The following is a 23120-nucleotide window of genomic DNA, read 5'->3' as shown; positions in this document are numbered from 1 at the left end:
GAGGCCTCGGTTGGTGGGTTGGGCCGGAAACATATCCACAAACATCCAAGTGCGATTATGATCCACCCCAGTACATGACGCTCCCTTGCTCATGTGGATGACGCTGCATCACATTTCGAACTTTCTCGGTAATGTTTCAACATCGCATCGTACTCCCACCTTGTATCACCCGAGAAACGACAAACGACTATGGCCGCTCCCCAACCTGGTCCGAATGCAGAGCTTATTGCAGCTGCGAGTGAGTTCGCTGCAGCTGTCAAGGATTTCAATGGCGATCCGGTTAAGCAACGTCAGCTGTTGAAGGAGGCTGACCGCCTCCGCCTATTGCTGGAAACCCCAATGGATGTGCTTATGAGGCAATGGGAAATGAGCCAATGCATCGCGGCTATGAACTTGCTGATCGAGCTCGACGTTTTGGAGGCCATACCAAAGGAAGGATCAATCAGCTCGAAAGACTTGGCCCAAGCTGTGAATGTCGACGAGTCCGCCATAGGTGGGGGTATTATTTAAATTCATTGAACTCTGTTAATAAACCTTGTATAGCTAGGGCGTTGAAGCTTGTGGTAATTAATGGCATCTGTGTCGAGCCGACACCAAATACATTCGCCCTCAACGCCAATGCCTTTGTCTTTCTAAAAGGCGCGGCCAGAGAATTCTTCCAATTCATGATCGACCAGACAGGACCGTTTTACAAATTACCCGAGTACTTCCGCACACACAAGCAAGAAGATCTTTATGACTTGAAGAAGTCGCCGTATGCCTGGGCAGTTGGCCTGGAAGGCAAGGATTACTATGAAGCCATCTCAAGCGACCCCAAGAAATTGCACAATTTCAACTTCACCATGGCCACATCGGAAGCTGTCACGCCTATCTTAGGGATGTTCCCATGGGCTAGCATGAAAGAGGCGGTTGAGGCTGATCCATCTCGCGCATTCGCGGTTGATATCGGAGGTGGCAGAGGTCAACTCCTGAAAGCCATCCAGCAAGAAGCTCCTAATGGGTTTGGCGCCAAGATGGTTCTCCAGGATCGCCCAGACGTTCTTGCTTCTTTAACAGATGAGGACATCCCTGGTATTGAGAAGATGCCATATGATTTCTACACGCCGCAGCCAGTCAAGAGTAATATCTCCGAAGTGTAGCTCATTGGCCTTGCTGACTGAACTTAGATGCGCATTTATATGTGATGCGCCGCATCCTCCATGACTTCTACATCCCAGTGTGCAAAGATCTTGTGAAGAATGTTGCAAGTGCCATGGGACCGACATCTCGATTCATTATCGCAGATATGATCATGCCTGACAAGGTTGAGATGGGAACGGAGGTAACGCCCTACTGGATGGACTTCAACTGTAAGTCGTATCTGGCCGTGTGAGTGTAGTGCTCCAGCTAATGTTATCAGTGATGATGTTGAATGGAACAGAGAAATCGAAGGCGCAATTTGAAGAGATTTTGGATGCAGCAGGATTGGAAATTGTCAAGATTCACCCGTTTGCGTTTGGATGCCATGCAAACATTGAATGTCGGCTGAAGACCACGACTTCTTCATGATGCTATTGAAAGCTTAGGGGCCAGAATCAAGACTACTCAACACAGAGATTTAATCAACTGATAGTCGAACTACGATACGATTGGGAAGATAAGGCCCGACTGAATCTCGACTGCAAAGAATAAGTCCCCTCTCTCATTTGAAATCTTCAAACAGCTTCCTTTCTAAATCCTCCATCGCTTCTTGCATAAGGTCAAGTCTCCTGTTTTCGATCATCTAGACTTTCATGTTCCATTAGGTTGTGATGTGAATATGAATCCTGGCATGTCGCACGTTGACCCATCGACTGGCGTATTTCTGACTCCTCGGTCGCACCCTACTTTCTTTGACACTAGTTTTCTCGTTCATTTGAGGTGATTTCTTGAATATGGTAATTCGACAGTCTCGACTCAGAAACATCGTTCTCGAATAAGCCAAGCAGCCTTGGTATGTATACTTCATTTCTTTTCTTGGTCTCCAACACATGAACCCCACTGACCTCCTCGAAGCTTTCATTTCAAGTCCACACACGAAGTAGCTATCCCACCACGCAAATCTAGCCCCACTACCAGAGCGCGGATCCCCATTTTCGATCTAGTCAAATCTGCCACCAACGGCCGCTACAACATGCCCGCACTAACGTCGCCCCAACATCAACAGCCAGACATCGACCTATCTGATGATTCATCGTCAGATATCCAGGTGCCAGAAGAAGAAGGAGAAGAAATCCGGCGGCGTCTTCGGCCTCTTCGGAGTAGAAGCCCAATCATTGATTTACGTCCTCCACCACCCCCTAGATTCTATTTCAGCTCTCTGGATCCTCAGAATCCTCGACTCAGACAGCGCTCAAGCGATACCCCTGATGATAGTACAACAGCACGGGCCGGTGATTTTACATGGTGGCGACAGGGGTATGGGGACGTTGGTGGTCCTGGTGAGCGAGAGACTGGTGTAAGTCAGAGAGGTGGTACTCCAGCACTAGTCAGTGGAAATCCGAGGCCACGACAGGCAATTGAGAACGTTGATAGTCACGGTCAGCAAGAGATTAGGGGGAATCAGAGACGACCAGTTTCAGTTCAGCCACCTCCTAATGTCAACAAGCCTACGAAGACTCAGCGAAAAGTGGCTAAGGAGGTGGTTCAATACCCGGTGTTTCCACTGTCGCTTCACACAGGTAAGTTGCCTCTTCCTGCTTAAGTGTGTAGAGACTAATCAACAATCAGAACCTATTCCTCATCCTCGTCGTGGAACTCCTCCCGGGCATCTGTCTTGGACAGCCTATTTCAGCCAATTCCGCAACGAATTACAGTTTCAGCAAGTTCGGCTTTGTAACAAGCCTTGTTGCAATGGTGATACGTTTCGCTTTTAATAAATTGCGATTGTCATTGCTGTGGTGTCGCTGGGGGAACACGTGGTGAAAGGACGTTTAAGCTTTTCGGAGCACGGTGAGCTTTTTTTGGAGTCGGCTTTTGAGGGCATCTTTATGTACCTAGAAGTTGGCGTGGCTTCCAATTGGTGGATCAATTGGAGAAAGGCGGGACAATAAATTTTTGGAAGAAGCAATTAACGTTATAATGGTATGTCAGGAAGTATTTATGAGACGTCGAACGTCACAAAAGCTATGCTGTGTTTACATGGAAATTCACCCAAGATTTCGAATGACCATGACATGTGCATACGAGTCGTAGTCGTATCTTTTAACCAGAGATCCATGAACAAAGAGCTGGAGGACAAAGGATAAACTGATATCATTCTGCAATTGAATCAGAAGTATAGCACTGCGGAAAGCAGAGGTCGCCTGGGGTTCAGCTTCTTTCTAGCTTTAGAAAACATCCACAATAGTCTATAGAAGTCACTAAGCAACCTAGGCTCTCGTACAAGACTTTTATCATGAATGACCATTGCCTGCTCTAATGAAGTACTAATAGCAACCGCAGCCTTCAAGTTCTCCTTGGCTTTGACAAACCCTCATGGGTTTGCGGCAACAATTTAGTTCTCGCTTATTCAAAAACTAAACAACGCTGAGGATATCCGCTACCCGATTGTTTACTTTATGTCACAACATCGTCGATAACTCAACACAGAGCAGAAATATCGACCGAGATCGACAGCTACCATGGGTCTTCCATTGTTCAAGACTCCAACGGCCGGAGAAGTCTCTGCCAAGGCGTAAGTTTTCCCTAGTTGCCCCGCTCTGCTCCACATGATGGCCTTGATCTCGATTTCGAGCTCCGCTGATAATCGTGAAGGGACATAGCCATAGCTGTCCACGAAGATGGCGTTCCTAATTCCTTAGAGTTGGCAGAGCAAGTGGCCCGTTCTGTAAACGAACATTTCGTGCGGCAGAGTGCAATGCAAAGTGAACTTCATAATGCATATTGGTCTCTTTCTCGAAGCAACACAAGCAACCAAAGGACGCAATCCGTGTCAGCTATTCAACCATACTCACCATCAATAGAGTCAATCAGTTCAAATGGAGATCCGTACGCCCAAGATGAAATCGCACGTCAAGAAAGTTCTCAAACACAAAACACCTGGCGCCCCATCGCGGTACGACCCACAAATACAATGACGGGTTCTGAATATGTGGAGAGAAGACTCAGAGATGCTGTTGGGCAGGAGGTTGAGCGTTTCGCAGAAAGTGTTCACCCGCGAGCTAGGAACAGTCCGGCCGACGAAGATAGACAAACGCTTGCAGAAGTTGAGGCGATGATCAATGCGGTGCACTTAGAGATGACACATTTGGTTAATGCACGGATGGGATCAATGCTTAGGCCAGGCTGGGCCACCGAGACAAGCTCTGCTTCAAGGGCACCTCGATGGGTTCTTCCTCAACTTGCTCCTCGTCAACTTGCCTCATCTGCAGCAGCAGAGTCTGGAGCTAGACCTGAAATGCCAACGACTGCCAATCATACCCGTCGTCGCTCGATTGGGTTTCTTCGTCGTAAGTCCAGCTGTTGTATTCCAGTCATTTCAGTGTAATACTGACTTCGGTTTTCTAGCTTCTCCGGCTTCTATTTCACAAGTCGTACCGCATATTGACCCACTGTCAATGGTAACCGCAGCAGAATCTACTCCGATACCACACCATGTTGATCGTGCAGCAACACCACCGATCCGAAGTGCCGCTCCGAGCCCGCCTGCCATTGCTGGACATGTTCGTGGTCGACACAGTCCCAACTCTGGAGTTTGGACAGATTGTTGAATGCTATAGAGCAGTCAGGGGGATTGGGAATGGATATGTTATGATCACAAAGCTTGGAGAGTTTATTTGAGAATTTTGACTGTTGAAAGAGCTGAGGGCAATTTGGCACTGTCAGTGTGCTAGTACAAAGTCTTGATTTCTCTACATCATTGTGGAGCCTACTCAAGTTGGAGATGGCACTTGTGGGCTTTGCAAGACAATAATGTGCTGATAGATGAGGATCTAGGGCTCTCCTGTTACATGAATGGCATGCTTCAAGGATAGATTCATGAGACTCAGAGACCACCATGGTGGAATAACATTCATAGCTGTTAATGGATGCTACTCATCTAACTTTAAATGTGCTTCATATTTCTTTAGTCTTCCAGTTCCTGATTCAGGATGACATTTAACTTTGCCAGAAGACAGCAATTCCCATACCGCACACCGGCAGCATTACAAAGAGAAGTTTATCAGTTCTTCTGTTCTCAAGAAATGTCATAAGTGCGACCAGAAGCTGAACTCCATGTAGTCTTCGTGAATATCTGCCCCAAGGATGATGTCATGGCAGCCACTTCAATTTTCTTCTCTGTGTTTGCTGCCTGCCTCGCTACTCTCCTGCCAGTAAACAAAAAAAAAATCACTGTAGCACAACGTCTCCACTCCATTCTCACCTCCACCTCACAACCTCGTCATCATCGTCGATCTTTCAACATTGCACCTCTTGCTCATTGCGCAACCACCAGAATGTCAGATCCATTGCCTCAGCAACAAACTTTCGTACGTCCAGCGCCTTTGGGCGAGGCCTGGCACCTCAGCTACAACATACCCAATCCCAATGCCAATGGTTCAGGCCTATCTATTACTGGGAGAGGACAGGTCGAAGTTTATGTCTATCCAGGAGCTACCAACTTCCAACTCGTGAATACGGGAGAAATTGTGTTACGACCTCTTTCACCTCGTCAACCTGACGTTCCAGTCCGCGAATGGCCAACAGTTCCACCACAAGGTTCAGTCCAGCACGTTGCTGTCACCAATAGATGGAGCAGATTCTCTGTATCTAATTCTGATTCGGCTATGCCAACGCGGCCTGCGCGTCCTGCGCGTCGTGCTGCATTCACTGTATCCTTTGAACCAGAAGATGATACCGAGAATAGCAATCAAAATGTGCCAGCGAGCGAAGTGTCAGTGGAAGGCCCAACAACGGGTGGCAGTCTATCATATCGACAGTTCCTTGCCCGTATTGCAGCAGCCGAACAGAATGCAGCATCTTCTGCCACGACCCGTCGTCATGGCCGACCAGAAATCCCTCGTCAGCATGAAACCCGTCTTCCATTCGTCGTCGACACAGGACGTCTCCGGCTAGGCCGCCCATTAGGTCTTGCACAGGAAAGAGGTGAAGGATTTATTCGACTTCATGATAGTGGCATAAATATCAGAGATGGTGGCACGAGCAATAGTGGTAGAATGAACAGATCGTCGAGCACACCCCAAGCTACAGTCTCACAGCGTACAGAAGATAACAATCTCAATGATACAGATGGACCAGACAAAGTTGCTGATTTGTCGCTCGATCATGATTCAAGAGATATGGCTACTGCTAATCCGGGGTATGATCGACAACCATTGATTCGTCAACGGACACACAGCACCCTCGAAAATACACACGTTGAAATCGAAGCACGAGAAGAATACCCCCAGAGCCTCCAATAACCCAGTGATGATATTTCATCCATACGAGCAGCAGCCCCAACGGCGACTGAGCGCTCAGAAGAAGAGCAGAATAGGCAGCACCTACGAGAAGAAAGCTCCTTCCTACCCAGCATTTTCGAATCTACCTCACGCCATGGCTCATCCTTCACACTCCTCAATATGCTCCCCCAAGAAACGCTCATCCAAATCGCCGCTGACCCCAACGTCGAGACTCGCTCGTTCGCCGCAGACATGGCAAGGATCGGCTACCCTGAAGCCCATCGTCTCCACGAATATCGATATCATCTTCGACCAGATGGAACAATCGGTGTTCGCATACCTCCTGAAAACGCTCAGGCTGCCTGGGAGGCTGAACTAGCCGAGTACGTACAGAGTGCCATGGTTATGAGAGCAACACAGAACGCTTCAACCCAAGTGCCTGTTGCAATTGTTTCCCCTGATACACAACCTCTTCCAGAAGATTTTGAGCCCCCTTCACCTCAAGATATCTCTCAATATTTATCTACGATGCTACCACCGAGCAATGACTACAATGCAGACACAGAACTCAGTTCTACTCCCAGTAAGTTATCCCCCGAATCCCTCTCATCACATCAGGTTTCTTCTATGCCACTATCTGGCTTCGCCTTAAGATGAAATGAATGATAATTAACCTTCCCTTAGCAAACAACCCAGACATCCAGGACCCGCCCCCTCCCACTTTAGATCCCGAGTCTGACCACTCCGAGCTTTCCGAACTTTCAGACGATCCTAGGTCCTTCTCTTCTGGTTCCCTTTCAGTCACAGAAAGCGATTACATTGATGGTATTATGGATGTTCCGAGGGGTAGGATGGGATGCTCGTGTCCAGAGTGTAATGGGAGGTTTTCATTCTTGTGAGCTGAAGTTGGGCCTGGGACTCTTGTGGTCTGATGTCGTCCTGAGAACCACCATGGTATGCAGCGTGGAATAGGAAGATTTGGTCTGTTGATCGGACGGATATAGTGATGAAGGGAGAGAGGATTAGCAGCAGAAGACTCCATGGGATGATTTCTACTCGGCATGGGAAGTGAATCCCTGGGACTGAGAAGGGAAGCTGTAGCTGTAGAGTATAGATGATAGAGAAGAGGCAGACGTAACTAAATGAAAGGCAAAAACAACTTCAACACAACCGTCTTCACCTAGCTCTCCCTTCTAACACCGTGAAACTATGTCACTTATTCCACCAATATGTTTGATTACCAGCAACAAGTTCCTCCATATTGCGCTTGCTTCGGTACCGTCTGATCTTCGTTATTCTTAACATAGCGATTTTCCAATTTCTATCCACTTTTGTTTTCCTATCGGATTATAAGATGTTTCACTCTTCGTAAAGTACTACTCAGCAGCGCAGCAAAAACTAGCATGTCCTCGCTGTTTCAATTCCACATCACGGCTCGTATCCGGACTTTCCAGACACTTCAGAACCCCGAGAATTACCCCCAATCATCAATTGACCAGTTCTAGACCTCTGTTCAAGCCCAAGATTAACTTATCGGTGTGACAATATAAGCCGAAGGGTCGAGTTACAGTGAGATATATCTAAGGTACCGCATATCTATTTCCACGCCGAAAATACAGGCTTCTTAACGCTAGACTGAGACTTAGTGACAACAACTGTCTCCGGAATTCTTTTGTTGCACATCGCAATCGTATCTCCGTACAACCCGACGCTCTCGCATTGTTTATCCGCGGAGTTTACTTCCCATACCCTTGATATCCGGTTAGCGAGACGCGGATTGTCTCCCGATCTGGATCTGATCTGGCTCCCCGATCTCTTTTCAGGCTTTTGACAGATCTGGTATGTCCAATGGTTGTTGAATAATTGGAAATCAAAACATGCCCTCTGATTGTTAATTGGTATGTTTGATAGTAAAACAGCAGGAATGTGCGTACCTAGGTAAAGTCCGAGACCTCATACCACGGGATTGAAGCCTGGCCGACTTACCTCTCACTCAAGACAGCATATTCTAATCCTACTCCACCATTCTGCAAGTAAATCACCCCCCTTTGTTGCACATCGCACCCATAACTCCGTCGCGCCATCTCCCTCCTGTATCTACACAAATTGCGCACCAACACACCTATCTCCATGCTCTTTTACCTGGGCCCGCCCCGCGCTTTCCGAGCCGGATCCTCGGGTCCAACCTACCTACGCCACAACCACATTTCACGTCAGTAAACCAATCGCAAGATTTGTTTACTAATCCTTTCTTTCGAATCGATTCAATGAAGTCTTTTGTTGCACATCAGAGTATAAACCCCGTCGCCGAGGGCGGCCGATGGACGGAGATGCGAGCCGATGCGTGGAGATCGATGGCGGTTAAAGCCGATGGCTTGCGGGAGGGTGAGCTAGCGAGACGGCGTTAATAGTTGTGGAGGACCTAGTGGTAGTGTTACGGAGCGGAGTGGAGAAGAAGCGGAGAATACGGCTGGGTGAGAAATATGAGATGAGATGGGACTTCGGGCGAGAAAAAGGTGGATTGGATCTGGATTTGCGATATTTGGAGGATGATGTGAGATGAGATACGGAATTCCGGAGTGTGTCCGCGGCGGAGATATGAAAGAGACTGGCGCGGGGTTTCTGTGAGCCCGTGGAAAGCGAGTCGGCGACGGCGAAGAGCTCCGATGAGAGTAAGATCATATTTTGTAGCTAATTTATCTAGACATACTGGTCGAAAATGGATCTCCCAGAATTTAGGAAAGATCCCCTTTCCCCGCGGTTGGGTGCGGAGCGGAAGAAATAAACACCCTTAACCGAGCTTTCTCGGCCGAACCAGTAAACATTCCACCGCCTCGTCAACGGATGAATTCTTCGCGCGGTGGAACAATAAAAGCTCATATTGAATCTAAACCAACAAAATCATGAGTCTCAACGATCTAACTCGCAGGCAGAAAGAAAACCCTCCGAAGCCCGACTTTCGGGCTCGGTCTCATGATCCCGACGGAGAGACAGTTACCACTGGGCGCGAGTCGGCCGTATGTGGAGGATCTATGGTAAGGGAGAGAATGATCGTGAGAGCGGGAAAGACCGCATTTACAGTACTGAGAGTCTTTGATTTTACGATTGGGTCAAATATGAGGGGTAAGTAAATGAAGTAGGGAAGAGGGTGAGCAGTGGTCTCGAACATGGGAAGATGTCCGATGGAATCTTGCGGAGTCTGTGTATGAAATCAGCCCGTCAAGGACGATAGGATTTCTAGCAACGATGAGAAGAAAGAGGGTTTAGAAACAATACCCGTGAATACAAAACCCTTAAAGAAGAATGTGGCAAGCATTCAGAAGGCTCAACCCGAAGCTATCATCCCCACACCCGAACCAAACTCAATCCCCACCCAATACAGCAAGTTTCACACACCCATCTACCAGTACCAGACACCCAGCATCATCGAGACTATCCTCTCCAAAACTCTTCCTCCCTCTTTAAACCACACGAAACCATCCCTACCCTCATTCCTCCCCAACATCAATTCTACATTCAGCATTTCGGAGTCCGACCCACTCCATCTGATTGGCCAATCCACGGAGCTTCGGGGGTTTGGCGCGCCCGCTCGGAAACCGAGCGAAATATGCGATGTGCAACAAAACTTCATCTCAAGCGTACTTACCATGGTAGAATGAATGAGTAGATTGCGATTGGATGGTACGATGTTGGGGAAATATGGCTGGAGGAAGGTGAGTGGTTTATTGTGCGAGGATGGTGGGGGGGAGAGGGGAGGATATCGCCGATGCGGCCGAAAGGCGTGGTGGTGGAGAGTGCGGGGGCGGGGTAGGATGGATAGATAGATGCCCGACATATGTGAAGAGCTGAAAAGAGAAGCTTTGTTTGTATTCGCTAGTAATCGGTAATCTGAATCTGGGAAACTGTGATTTGTCGATCGCAAATACTGTAGGGCTTGGTGTAAACTTTATCGAAAAGAGTGCCCTTAAATCTAGACTTATGGACAAGCTTTTCCTATCCGTTATGCCTCCTCGTTCCTGATAAGCATAACAACCTCCCGCACGTCTCATTACCCCCTTCTCTACCTAAGCGAAAACATCACTACCTCCAGATGTAGCCAAACAATAACCACTTCCCATCCAACCGGAAGTCGGAAGCTGCTCGTGCCGAGCATGGCTATCACGGCACCGATGGGAACGGCACGAGGCGCAACTTACAGATAAATCGTTCCTGTTCAGTCTTTGGAATATCCCAACTTGGCGTGAAATCATTCAATCGACATGGCAAAGAGATATTATTGGCTGGATGCGGGTAGGACGGGCGTTAGTGAGCCACAAAGGTATGGCTAGGCTGTGTTCGCGAGCTGGAAAGGACGGATGTTCGGATATTGGAGTGCCGTTGGATTCTGCGATGTGCAACAGAGTGAAATGCAGAGAAATAGGGCCGAAGGTATGTTATTAGATGACCCATCATTTTTTTTGTTGGTGTAGCCCCACTTCTCGTGATGGTTAGATATCGGGCGAGTGGCTGAAGATGGGTGATAATTCCAAGTCACATCTATCACGTGTGGACTGTACATCCTATTGGACTAATTCTGTGTTCTCTTGGTCCTACCTTGGTAGAAGTTGTTTTCTTCCGCATTGAAAGAAATCATAATAGCTTTCGATTGCAAGCGAATGAGCTCGCCTCTTGTGCTCTGCGCGGGACTGGGGATGAACTCGATTTGACTTTTGGTGGCATGGCTTAAAAAGTGACAAATTCTCCCTTCTTGGAACGTAATAAGGTAAGTTGGATATTCTCTACGCTTTTGTAATAAAATTTCATTCCTGTGCTTCATCCTTATCAACTTCTGTCACTCATTCGTCTCGGCAACGATACGCTAGACCATTCTCAGCACAAAAACATCTCAGCTTCTTGACCCAGGAAGACAACAGCGGATGCATACCAAGACGTTATTCATGAGCGAACTAAGCACAGATTGCTTCTTGATGTAAACCACATGCCTGACAGGCCTTGAAAGATGGATAATCGCTGAGCCTTTTCGAAACTAAGCTTCTTTTGGAGAAATAGTGCGACGATAAGCGAGTTCCAAGGAGGGGCACAGCTAGCGTGGGACCGTGGGGTACTTTCAACAACCTACCTCCATCATTTACATCTCATGAGCGATTGCAGGCTTCAAGCATACATATCAGTATTTCACGAGTCTGCCCAGATATATGCATCCAACGATATAGCCAGTCTTATCTCATAACCGCTGAAATGTCGGAAGCTCGGCGCCACAAGTCCCGTGCCGGATGCCAACAATGCAAGCGCCGGAAGGTGAGTTTATGTCAACAGTGAAAAGCTTTCATTCATCTTCTTTGCTGATACTCACGCAGTATAGGTAAAATGCGATTTGGGTATCCCGAACTGTAACCAATGCCGTCGTCAAAAGCTCCAATGCCCAGGCTACCAGAAGCCACTCAAATGGGTCAGCGATGAAGTTTCCTCATCACGGCCACAAGCCCAAACCCACCCATCACGGACTTCCAAGTCGCCAACAACTTCCCAAACATCACGATCATCCTCAAGCAGCGGCTCTTATATCCCAGGCTCCTGCCTCGGAGAACCTCTCTACGACGACACCACCACCCTCATCCACCACTACTTCACCCGAGTCTGCCGCATAGCCGGCTGCTTCGACTCCCCCTTCTCTCCCTTCCGCATCATCCCCCCTCTCATCCTCAGCACCTCCAAACCCATCTTCCTCCTCCTGCAAGCCTCCTCCGCTGCGCAACTCAGCCGCCAGCACCCCACCATGCGCATCAAAGCCCTGCGTCTGCAAACTGAAGCATTTTCTGCTGTGCGTGACGACATAGGCATGTTGATGAGTGGTGGTGGCGGGTTCGCCGTCTCGGATGAGTTGATGTTGGCGTCTATTTTTGCGGGCTTGACGAGTGCTTGGTATGATGTTAATGATACAGGGCTGAGCCATGTGCTTGGCAGTCAGATTTTGCTGTCGTTGTGGTTGATGGGGAGGGTGGGGCAGAGGTTGAATTATCAGCAGACGTTCATTTTGGGTGCGTATGTGTACTGGTTTATGATATCGTCGTTTGCGGTGGGTGATCCGTGGCAGTCATTTTGTTATCAGGAGGCGTTGCAAAGTACGTTGGCGAAGCTGGACATGTGTCGTGATGTTGTGGACGATACGGATGTGCCGGAGGAGCAGAGGAAAGTGTATCCACATCCACTTACGGGTTTCTCGAATGAAGTGTGCTTGGCTGTTGGCAAGGTTGGGTCGCTATGCCGTCTTCATTACATCTCAAAAGGGCAGATGAGAGACTTCTTGGAGGAGAAGGCAGGTATCGCCGAGGAGGAATTGTTAGATCTGGAGCAGTTTGACAGTCGGAATTTCCAGGATCCACAAGACCCAAAGACGAACGTTGAGGAGATCTTAAGTGTGAGGGAAGCGTACAGATTGGCGGGCTTACTACAACTCTACGACACTTTTCCACATCTTCTCCATCGACATACTGAGCCCCAGGATTACTCGCCAGAATGCGAGATTGAAGAAGAGCCACATACCCCAGCTCAGCATAACTTCCTCCTCGCCCTATCTATCCACATCCTCCGCATCCTCGCCACCATCCCCCCATCTTCAGGAACCCGCGTCCTCCAAGGTCTACCCGCTCTCATCGCAGCAACTTGGCTCGTAGATCCCCATCCTTCAACATCCGACATATTCAACCACCCTCGTCTCCCCCTCACACCTTCTGTTCTCCAACCATCACCAACATCTCTTCCCTCGTCCAGCCAAGCCCACCCAACATATCAACCCCATCTCGACCAACTGCATTCACCGTCATCCTCCTCTTTATCTCAGAAACAATACTGGCGCGACCGCGTCCGCGACGGGCTCCGCAAACACGACGAGTATGTTGGTCTTCAACAGGTTTCTAGAGTATTGGATATTGTGGAGGAGGTATGGAGGCTTGATGATCGAGCGGGGTATGGGAATTGGAAGCTGGGACGGAGAAGTGGAGAGAAGTGTAAGTGGATGGTTGTTGTTGCGAGGAAGGGGTTGCAGACTTTGTATGGGTAGGAGTGGTGTGTGAGGAGATAGAAAGAGATATTGGGGATCGATTACGATATATGGAGGGGAATTCGGAGGATTTCATCAAAGATTCGCCCAGTTCTTGAGACAGAGTATCGTGTAAGCATTCTCGATATGAGGGGTCTGCTCACTTCGTTGACGGCTTCTCTCAGTTGTTCTTTTATGAGCGCTTAGTATCATGTGGTTCAAACAAGCAGCTACCTATATCACGACATTTTCTAAAAGGGTCAGAATGCTTGGGAGATGAACGGTAGGAAGTGATAATCTTGTGGAGGAGAAGCAATAGATACTTTCAGGCGGTGTGGGCCGGTTCACCGCTGGGGTACTCACTACTGGAATCTACTACCGTTGACGTTCCAATAAACCTCTTGTAACGCACGTGGATTAGCGTAGCATACGTAATCAGGCCCTATTAAAAGGGTAGCCCGAGTGTTACAGGCTGTTCTCTCCTTAGCAATTAGCTTCTGTCTGTCAATCCAGTATCACCAGCGAGCCTTCAGCTATTCTCTAGTGATCTCTTTTGCCTTGAAGGCACCTCAGCGTGCTAGTGATCATTGCACCTGCCCACATGGCATGTTCACCGAAAGTAGCCTTTCCAAATAAACTGTTCAACAAGATCTTCCTCATTATCTAACGTGCCATTCCCAAGTACTACTACAGTCCCTCCCACATCGTTACTTCAACACATTTCTCACACATGACTCATATTGTACATCCCAATGGCTCTCAATTGTCAACGTCCGGATTCTCGTTGTCAACATCCAGATCTTCATCTTCGAGGTATAGATCCTCACCGTAGACCCACAACTTGAAATCCATAGCATCAACTCGCCGTTTATTGCACATATACCTGTTCCGAACTTTCACAATTTGTAGATCTTGCAACATGCGATATATAAGATGTCGCTGGTACCACCCTCGCGAATTATTGAATCTCCAAACATCCTTGAGCTTCTCAACGGCATAGGCTACGGGAACTTGCTCCGCAGAAGCAAGTCCCCTCACACGCCTCATCATCTCGTCCCAGCTCTTCTTGCGGGAAGCCCGCTTCCGCTTCATCTCCTGCTCCTCTTTCTTCTGTCTGCGTTGCTCGTCTTCCCAACACTGCTCGCAGAAAGAGGTAGAACTATAACCCGAGATACCCTTGCGATCGCGAGACCATTCGTACGATTGCTCCACAGCAGGTCGGATGTCGCAAATGTCACAGATAGATCTCCTCCTATCCGCGCGACACTCGCTGCAGTCACAGGGGCCGCCGAAATCGCAACTGCTGCGGTATGGCGGGATGACATGGAACTGCCTGGCAACAATGCTGGGCTTCAGCGAGAACACATGTCTCGTCACCTTGTGGATATTCTTTGTCCCAATCAAGCTGATGACGATACATCTGAGCATATTTGAAGGACTGGCGATGGTTGGTACCAGAAACAGTGATGCTATTGTATATCGTGGGAGGGATACTTGGGAAGTTGAAAGGTTTGAAGAACGACGAGGCTTCGATGTGAGATAAAACCCGCCATCTCGACGCGTCTAAGTTATGGCTATACTGTTTTGGACGGAAGATAAACTCTCGAGTGCTCCTAGGCGTGTTTTGAGTTCTTTCTTCAATCTCGCTAAAATATTTCGATTGGAGATGATAATCTCCCACCCGCAAAATACTTAAGCGACTTTGGGTCTCACATTGTTAGCTATTTTGACTGAGCCGCCGCGCTGAAGCTGCATAAAGCAAATTATAAATCTACAAGCCGTTAACCAATACACTACCTAGTCAGCCCCGGGAGCGGGGATACCGGTATGGATACCCAACATCTCTCTCACCACTGTTGAGGTGAAAATTCGAATTTCTGCTTCTCGCCCCTGACTCTACGATCTAAAGACAACTTCATAAATTGTAGGAACGTTAATTCCTTGATAGACAGGAGAGTTTCGTGGTCAATGTTTGGTAAGCTGTCTGTCACTCATGCATGCTCTTACCATCGACATCTTATACGATCTGACATGGTTGACCCTTTCGTCACTTTAAGGCTGCTATTCCTTGGGTTCTCATAGTACCATTCCCAGACTTTATTGGCTCCCCAAGACCCTATTCATACGTTGGAATAGCCCTCGCTTCAATGATCACAATTGGTCCCCCTTACCGTTTAATGTACGGATCCTATTCTTCAGTATGTAGAGCGAGGTGATCATAGCAAGCTGGCGTGTATATATATACATGAGCATATATGAGCGATGGATCTCATTTCACCTAGAGGAGTGAAGAAAAGAGGAGCAACATAATCACTAAACTAGGTGAATTCATGTGTTTCCGCTACCAAGAAGAACCCGGGATATAGCTAGTTATGTACTCGTAGGCACTTGCTGGAAGATGGGACTTGACAGTCATCAGTATATAAGACGCAATGGCTTCCCTAAGCTGATAGTTGGTGGACGCTGTACACAACCATCAGAACATGGAGTTCATGGGAATTGGAGGACGGAATCCAGCCCCATATATGATGCTACAGCCAATTGCGTTCTGTTGTTGGGACATCGGAGTGCGTGAGAACTTTGGGCTATAAACGAGCGTCTTACTTCTTTGCTCATGTCTGACTATGCGGCGGCATAAGGAGCTGCTACCAAGCCATTTGTCGCTGTCAATACTCAATCTGTCATGTTTACATCCAGTGTGTGGCAGACACTGTCATTGACTGGAAGAAAATGTTTCAATTAACCTCAATATCCGAAATTTCGCATCTGTTCAAGGAAGACATAACTTCCCTCGAGGCACAACCCACCCCCCGGCCTTGAAGTCGTCATTTCCCTTCATGATCACTGATATCAAGATAACTTTGAGACTAGAAGCAGCTCTTTATATATATTTCTGGTCCCATGATCTAGGTACAGGGACACGCTTGATGAGATGACGGATTAGATATGAAAACTCGGACATACTCTAAATTACTACACAGAACGCGATATGAAAGGCTGTGAATAAAGTCACAGGTCGTCGGAAATTCACGCTGTGGAAACGATAAATATGATTTTGTGCCTCTCTTCACATACCACACGTGCGAGGGGTGAAGAAGATTTCAGGCTCTTTGGCTCCGATGCCTAGAAGGTCTCTACTCAGTGCAATATTCGTGCTCAAGCCAATATGGCGATGAAGGGAGCATCTAACCTGTTTCTGCATAGATTGTATGATGAGCTTATGTTAGCTGTTGGGCAGACTGTTTATTGCTGTCATCTGCCCTGCTGCTATCATTCTCATGAAACTCAACTTTCAATTAATTCATCTGTCTGGACAGTTGTCTTGTGTATCCAATCTTTGGCAAGAGAGCAGCCTATTACATTGTCTAAGACCTTCAAGGCTTTTTGTAAGGTACGAATCCAGGGTCACGAGATGTCCCTCGAGCTCCGCGGTCTGGTGCACCTTGAACGGTAGTTGCTGGAGTTTGGTGAGATAATGGAATGCTTCCAAAGGTTCAATTTTATAATCGAAATCTTGGCCTGGCTCAGGGTCAAGATTCAACTTTGGCAGCGTATGTGTTGTAGTAGTAATTCACCTTCACAATAATTCAGTTTCTCAAGTTATTCAAACCTCGGAGTGCAAATGCAAACACTTCACTCCACTTGCCAGCCTATGCTATGTCATGTATATATATCTCCTAATCTAGCTTCCACAATCTTCAACAATCGGGGATCCACCACGTAAGAGAGTGAAGGGTGTGGCAGCTTCTGGAAAAGAGGAATATAGCTGCATCTCATGCTCCTCTTTCCCCTTCCTTCGTTGAAGCGAAATATATGAAGGTAAGAGCGATTGTCTTCCATAAAGTATGGCATCAGAATGAAATCTACTGCGAAGAGAAATACTGCCAAGCTCAGGATTTCCGTCGTGTTGTGTTTGTTGTCATCGGTAATAACAAGGACCAAAGACTGACAGGAAACATAAAAGGAGCAAGTGCAGACTTTGATACTTGAGCAAAGCATGGAGGGCTATCCACAAACGTTGATCGATATGGGAGCCCATTGTAAATGAGGTTGACTGGATAAGCGCCTTTTGTGTCTGTGTGGCGCTACATTTGGTCTTGTGTACTTTGATCTTAGAGATGTGCCGGATAACCATATATACTACTTTTGGTGAACTCCTTTGTAACTGCGATTGGGCTATTGGATGGGACATTGACATGTTGTGCCTGCAGTTGGAATCTTTGCATTCCCATCTTCGCTGACTAGGGACTGAATATGATTTCAACCTCTTCTCATTATTCTGGAATGCCTTAATGCCAGCAACACAAGGAGCGATGAGGTGAAGCTCGGGAAGGTCAGGGACTGCGCTAGACCTTGTTTGTTTCGAACGTGATTTCAACACTTGGTATTCACGAGGAAATAATTCTCACGAGCTGTAGTCTCTCTTCCAAGACAGAATGTTCACTCATGTACTATGACATGATGAGCCAACTTTCTCTTTACTTCACAAAGTATTGGAATTTCGGAAGGGAAAAACATTGGTCACGTTACTCCAAGCGAGCGCCAAGAAACAGGCCAATCCTGAACTCACATCTCTTCCCAGCTCATAACTTACCTCACATTAACATCATCCGAATGGCTTCATCTCAACGCTCCTCACCGCAGCGATCCCCTTGCTCTCACCGCCAGTATGTCACGAATCTTGTCTCCTTTCATAACAAAACGAAGCCCGAGCGCGCCCTCCTTTCCCTTCCCCAGTTAGTCAAACCGTCAGACGCAGCGGCCCGGACCCGGACCCGCTGCGTGCCAGCACACATCACACGTGCGGAGATGAATCAACAAATCGATCACACCGCCAGGAACAACGATGGAGACATCGGAGATTCTGATGCATTTGTATGTCTAGAAAAACGCCATCAAACATTTCGCTAAGCAGCACGAAGATTATTCTACGGGCCAAGTTTCACTCTATTCTCATTCGTCCTCGTTACAGATGGACTTGTCTTCTCTGGCGGATATCTATTGGATGATGAGAGGCACATGTCCTGAAGGCTGCAACTCAAATGCGCCCGCTTCTGCGCCCCGGCGAGGATCCCCCTTTCCGTTGCCCTTTCGGGTTTCAGCTCTGCTGTCACGAGCAGATTGGCGAGATGTGGACGAGTTGTGTGCGAGTATGAAAGACGCAGAAAGGTTATCTCGTCTTCACATGTCAATGGAACCGAGGGGAATAGATGCGCACAAGCCCAAGTTAGACTGTACAGTACGAGTACAGCTTGTATCAAATGATGCATTTGATCAACGTACGTAAATGACGCTTCTTCTCCTGTCCCGTTTTCTCTTCTTTCCTTACATCCAATATTTCTCCCAGCATAGCCTCGATGGCGACAACCACAACAACAACAACACACCAAACCGGGCCATAAATACACTGTTGCTGCAGACCATCCATCCACCGCCTTTTCCTCGGGATACCTTCTCGCTATCACTGGATGCACAGGCGACATCGGATGACGGTCCCAGCAAGTCATCCCCACTACTGCAGCGCCTGCATCCCAACTGCAGAAGTGCATCTGTGGCGGTCAAGAAAGGGTTGAAAGCCCTGCTGCAGCCAATAATTTTTATGCAGCTGGACCTGTCAGGCTTCTTGATTAAGAACCTTATCCGACTCTAACGCAGGGCAGTGTTTCCATCATTTCGATATCCGATCTCAACTGCTTCGAACTTCTTTACTTTTGTTGCTCATGTACAAGACATCCATATCTTCAAGTCACTTTATCGCTCCGGAACAACCCCTCATTTTAGCTCTGGCGAGAGTGGGGGAAAAGTCCAGACTTGTTCAGGGTCCTTAGCCCACTCAAGTCCCCAGTCCTGGCCTATCCCTGTCCCTATCGGTGATTAGAGCCAGACACCAACAACCCCAACTCGCCCAACACACCCCACTATCTGCAAGGACTCTCACCAAAGCGTAGTCACCACTTAAAAGACGCTGAGATCCAACCAGAACATTAAGAAGTCTGGTGATGGGCCCAGATTGCCGCCTTGGCGACACAGGACAGTCATCGGAAGCGATTTACTGGGGTTTATCCCCGGTGTTTGATGGCCTGGCCTTGTCTTTGAAAGGGAACTGCACGACTCCAGTACCGGGGTTGAGAGGAGATTTATAACCTCCATACCAGCCCCACCGCCGTCCTCTTGACAACGCACGAAACGACATTCCTCCTTCACCCACAAGAATATTTTCCAAATAAACAGCTGGAAGAATTTTGATCAAGCATTACTCAAAGTATGAGTCGAAGAAATAGGAAATCATCAGGTCCTGGAAACGCACTCAATAATCAATCATCAACAACCTCATAATAACGTCCAGCCGCTGCTGTACCCGCTCACAAAAATGGTCACTCAATCTCAAATTCCGAAACATCATCTTAATCCAATCAATACACACTGGCATAATCGATCCCTATCCAGTCTCTCAGCCACGTCAGATGCAGCAACTTTTCATTCTGCACACGCTCATCTGTCAAATATGGAATTACGGCAGCTTTCCCTCACTCAACGACATCACCCCTCAGTCCTGACATCTCTACCTCTGTCAGGCACAACTCAAGCTCTCCCATCTCCTCAACTTACAGCAATAAAAATGGACCGTCAAGACTCGGGATATGCAGAATCACAGTCACATTCAACACCCCAATCACCAACATCCACCTCCCACTCCAGACGAACATCTGCCTCATCATCAGTCAAAAGACGAAACTCTCCATCCAGCAGCCAAAACATGTCATCCCGCCCCAAGAAGCGAACCGCACACTCATCCTCCTCTTCGAACACCACTCGCCCGCCCACAAAACGAACCACAACAAGCCAAGGCCGAATCTCAAACTCTGGATCCAGACCTTCCCTATCATCCCGCCATACTACTCCATTCGCTCACCAACAACAACAACAACCCTACCAATTCTTCCAATTCCCCTCGCTAGCGGACCCCTCCTCCCCTCCGCCCACCTCCCGCACCTCCAACATCTCCCCATTAAACACCCTAAACTCAAATTCACCTTCAAATCCCCACCTAACCACCGTCTCCCCACCGCCGCCCCCACCACCAACCACAATCCAATACTGGACCTCCGACTCCACCCGCCGCCTCGAATATGCCGCTATCGACGCAGCATCCAAGGGCATCCGTGGATTCTTTATCAAGCTCCTCCCGGACTGTATCCTTCCTGCTTCGAGTCGACGCACCAAGTTCCATTGTGAGGATGATGAGGGAGGAAGTGATGCGGGGAGTGTGAGGAGGTATAGGTTGGTGTTGCCGGAGGAGGGGGAGAAGGAGATGAAGGGGAGGGGAGTGGAGAGGGGAACTGGGAGTGGCAGGAGGGGATTGCTGAGGAGGTGGACGAGTTTTGGGAGGAGGGGTGGGAGGATGGATTGAGTAGGTCGAGGATACGACGGACGGCTGTGGGCAGGATCACAGCACACCAACACCACGAATTGAAACGAGCAGGAATACACACACGATGGCAGACGGAAATCAAACAGACGGACGGATACACAGAACGGACAACGTACAAACGACAGAATGAACAAACGAACCAACCAGCGAGCATTGATTTAGCGATGAACAAACATACATATACATGGGAGGGGTATGGAGCTTGCATTGCATGATACCCAGGAGCGAGATGGAATTGATGACAGAATGCAGCGGAAGCGGAAATGGGATGGAGTGGTGCATTGTATTGCATATTATTGCGGGAGTATGAGCGCGTGTGGGATGATACCATTTTTGATGCGTTGATTTTTATATTGGTGTTTTGTGTTTGTGTTATGGAAGGGGGTTGAGAGGGCTTTCATTACGGAAACACTTTTTTTTGGAGAGGCTCGCAGAGGAGGGAAAGGGTTGGGTTGGGTGGATTTGGAGGCAAAGGGAGCCGTGGGGGGAGACATATTGGAAATGACATCTGATCTGGTGTCGGAGTTTCGTTTGTTTCTTGGTGATACTGACTTTATGGAATTATGGATCGTGTCCCTGTGAGATGTCGAGTCTGGTAGACTATCGGCATCTAGACCTGTGGTCTGGAGCGCGAGTGGAGGCTGGCATGGAATACAGAACATACCTATTTTAGTTGAGGGCAGACAGAGAGGAGATCAGTCAGATAGGGTGCATGCAAGCAGCTACCTTACCATAGTAACACAATCAATCAATCAAACAAGCAAATAAAAAACACCCTGAATCCCTTCCTCCCCAGAGCCTTGCGGAGTACATTCACCATTCCAGACCAAACTTCGCTTTAGCCCTGTAACTGCTCATCTATAAATACCCTCCTCAACCAACACACTGAAAGCGTTTTGTCCCCAAACAAAAAAGAAAGAGCGCCGAGCCGTCGGAGTAGTTGGGGGACTTGTCGTAAGACAAAGACTCCTATGGCGCCTCAGTATTTTTCCCGTTAATACTTGGCACTTCTTCCTCAGCCTTGTTTATCTACCTATTTCTGTACGAGTTCCTATAGTCTGTCAACTGCAGGAACTGCATTTGCAGAGGTGGGGAGTGACAGTCAGATAGACATCGACAGTGCCTCATTTATTGGCAACAATAGATCTCCGCTTATCAAACTTGCAGATCCCTACCGAACTGTTTATTCTCACCCATCACACAACCAGCACATACTTCCTCTCTTTTAATCTATCGTGCTTATAAACAAATTTTCTGGAAGCTTCATGCACTAGGTAGCTCACCATGCTGATCCCCAGACAGCTCATGGGTTACTTGTTGCGATGATTTTGGAAGGAATGAGGGTTCCAAAGATGCGATGGGTTGTAGTGTTTATATACTACATTGCTGTCGACTAACAGGAGGGAATTCTATACCGAGATTTACGCAAGCATGCTCTGAGAGGATATCTGGGTAGTGTATGCGTGGTGAGTGGCTTATTAAACAGGGTGGCTCTTGGAGGAGTGAATTCTTAACTTGTAGCTTAGCTCCGATCATTATGACTGGACTCGTGGCTGGGGTTTTGGGTAGGGTGATATAAACTCTATACTCTCCGAAACACAATCGACCAGAAACGACCGCGGACTTTGGGCCGATCACACGGGAGGGTGTGCGGCTTGCTGTCCAGAGTCCCTGAATTTACGTTCGAGAATCAGTCAGTGGAAGTGGTAGAGTGGAGGTTACGGCTTTCAGAATTTTCGTCATCCATAGTGAGCTTGCTGCAATCTGGAGTGCTCGTATGGAGGTAGCGAGTGGGGATGCTGACAGCGATTGGCGAGATGACAACAAAAAGACATCTTAACACAAACAGCTCAGAAGAACTAGAGCCAGGGAAAAGCTCAACAGGAATAACGTTTCGAAACTTCTCGACGCTTGTTTACTAACGAAGATTTACTTGTTTCGATTTGTGGGTAGTGAGGCCTACCGTATCTATTGGTCAGCGGACGTGCTTATCATAACGTGCTACGTGAGCCATTGATCATGCATGCTCATTTTTTCTCAAGGGAGTTTAAATACACAACTGATTCTGTTAGATAATCTTGAATCAAGGCAGGGAGGAAGTAACTCAGTAACTCGACTCATCATTCACTTCACCACATACCGCCCACCGCGTGTCGAGGTGATACTTCTGGGGCAATTTCAACTGGCTAGTGCCCGTACCCTCCCATGCCGTATAAATTGCTTCTCATTGCCTTCATAGCTCTAGCAA

The 23120-nt window shown here is 48.0% G+C and overlaps 8 protein-coding genes across 8 annotated transcripts; 7 read left to right on the top strand and 1 right to left on the bottom strand.

Moving 5' to 3' along the window:
• Positions 1-189: 189 nt before the first annotated feature.
• ONS95_011851 (uncharacterized protein) lies at positions 190-1548 on the top strand (the record flags this gene model as incomplete). Its single annotated transcript, XM_058505450.1, has 4 exons — positions 190-493; positions 544-1119; positions 1167-1349; positions 1400-1548. The coding sequence occupies 4 exons, from the start codon at positions 190-192 to the stop codon at positions 1546-1548; spliced, it is 1212 nt and encodes a 403-aa protein (XP_058357970.1).
• A 604-nt stretch (positions 1549-2152) lies between these two features.
• ONS95_011850 (uncharacterized protein) lies at positions 2153-2894 on the top strand (the record flags this gene model as incomplete). Its single annotated transcript, XM_058505449.1, has 2 exons — positions 2153-2699; positions 2749-2894. The coding sequence occupies 2 exons, from the start codon at positions 2153-2155 to the stop codon at positions 2892-2894; spliced, it is 693 nt and encodes a 230-aa protein (XP_058357969.1).
• Positions 2895-3641: 747 nt separating this feature from the next.
• ONS95_011849 (uncharacterized protein) lies at positions 3642-4730 on the top strand (the record flags this gene model as incomplete). Its single annotated transcript, XM_058505448.1, has 3 exons — positions 3642-3694; positions 3775-4469; positions 4528-4730. The coding sequence occupies 3 exons, from the start codon at positions 3642-3644 to the stop codon at positions 4728-4730; spliced, it is 951 nt and encodes a 316-aa protein (XP_058357968.1).
• A 726-nt stretch (positions 4731-5456) lies between these two features.
• On the top strand, positions 5457-6422 carry ONS95_011848 (uncharacterized protein; the record flags this gene model as incomplete). The annotated part of the gene is made up of 1 exon (XM_058505447.1): positions 5457-6422. The coding sequence occupies one exon, from the start codon at positions 5457-5459 to the stop codon at positions 6420-6422; it is 966 nt and encodes a 321-aa protein (XP_058357967.1).
• A 159-nt stretch (positions 6423-6581) lies between these two features.
• ONS95_011847 (uncharacterized protein) lies at positions 6582-7300 on the top strand (the record flags this gene model as incomplete). Its single annotated transcript, XM_058505446.1, has 2 exons — positions 6582-6984; positions 7086-7300. 2 exons carry the CDS (start codon positions 6582-6584, stop codon positions 7298-7300), a joined length of 618 nt encoding a protein of 205 aa, XP_058357966.1.
• A 4339-nt stretch (positions 7301-11639) lies between these two features.
• On the top strand, positions 11640-13461 carry ONS95_011846 (uncharacterized protein; the record flags this gene model as incomplete). The annotated part of the gene is made up of 2 exons (XM_058505445.1): positions 11640-11699; positions 11764-13461. 2 exons carry the CDS (start codon positions 11640-11642, stop codon positions 13459-13461), a joined length of 1758 nt encoding a protein of 585 aa, XP_058357965.1.
• Positions 13462-14053: 592 nt separating this feature from the next.
• On the bottom strand, positions 14054-14868 carry ONS95_011845 (uncharacterized protein; the record flags this gene model as incomplete). Its single annotated transcript, XM_058505444.1, has 1 exon — positions 14054-14868. The coding sequence occupies one exon, from the start codon at positions 14866-14868 to the stop codon at positions 14200-14202; it is 669 nt and encodes a 222-aa protein (XP_058357964.1). The 3' UTR covers positions 14054-14199.
• A 3010-nt stretch (positions 14869-17878) lies between these two features.
• Positions 17879-21646, top strand: ONS95_011844 (uncharacterized protein). Its single transcript, XM_058505443.1, has 2 exons — positions 17879-18719; positions 19101-21646. The coding sequence occupies exon 2, from the start codon at positions 19811-19813 to the stop codon at positions 20849-20851; it is 1041 nt and encodes a 346-aa protein (XP_058357963.1). The 5' UTR covers positions 17879-18719; positions 19101-19810; the 3' UTR covers positions 20852-21646.
• The last annotated feature ends 1474 nt before the right edge of the window (positions 21647-23120 follow it).

The sequence above is a fragment of the Cadophora gregata genome (genome assembly GCF_030347475.1).
Source record: "Cadophora gregata isolate MNR1 chromosome Unknown scaffold_6, whole genome shotgun sequence".
NCBI classification, from domain to species: Eukaryota; Fungi; Ascomycota; class Leotiomycetes; order Helotiales; family Ploettnerulaceae; genus Cadophora; species Cadophora gregata.
Note: the sequence above shows the minus strand (reverse complement) of the source record. Positions and strands in the feature narration are given on the sequence as shown.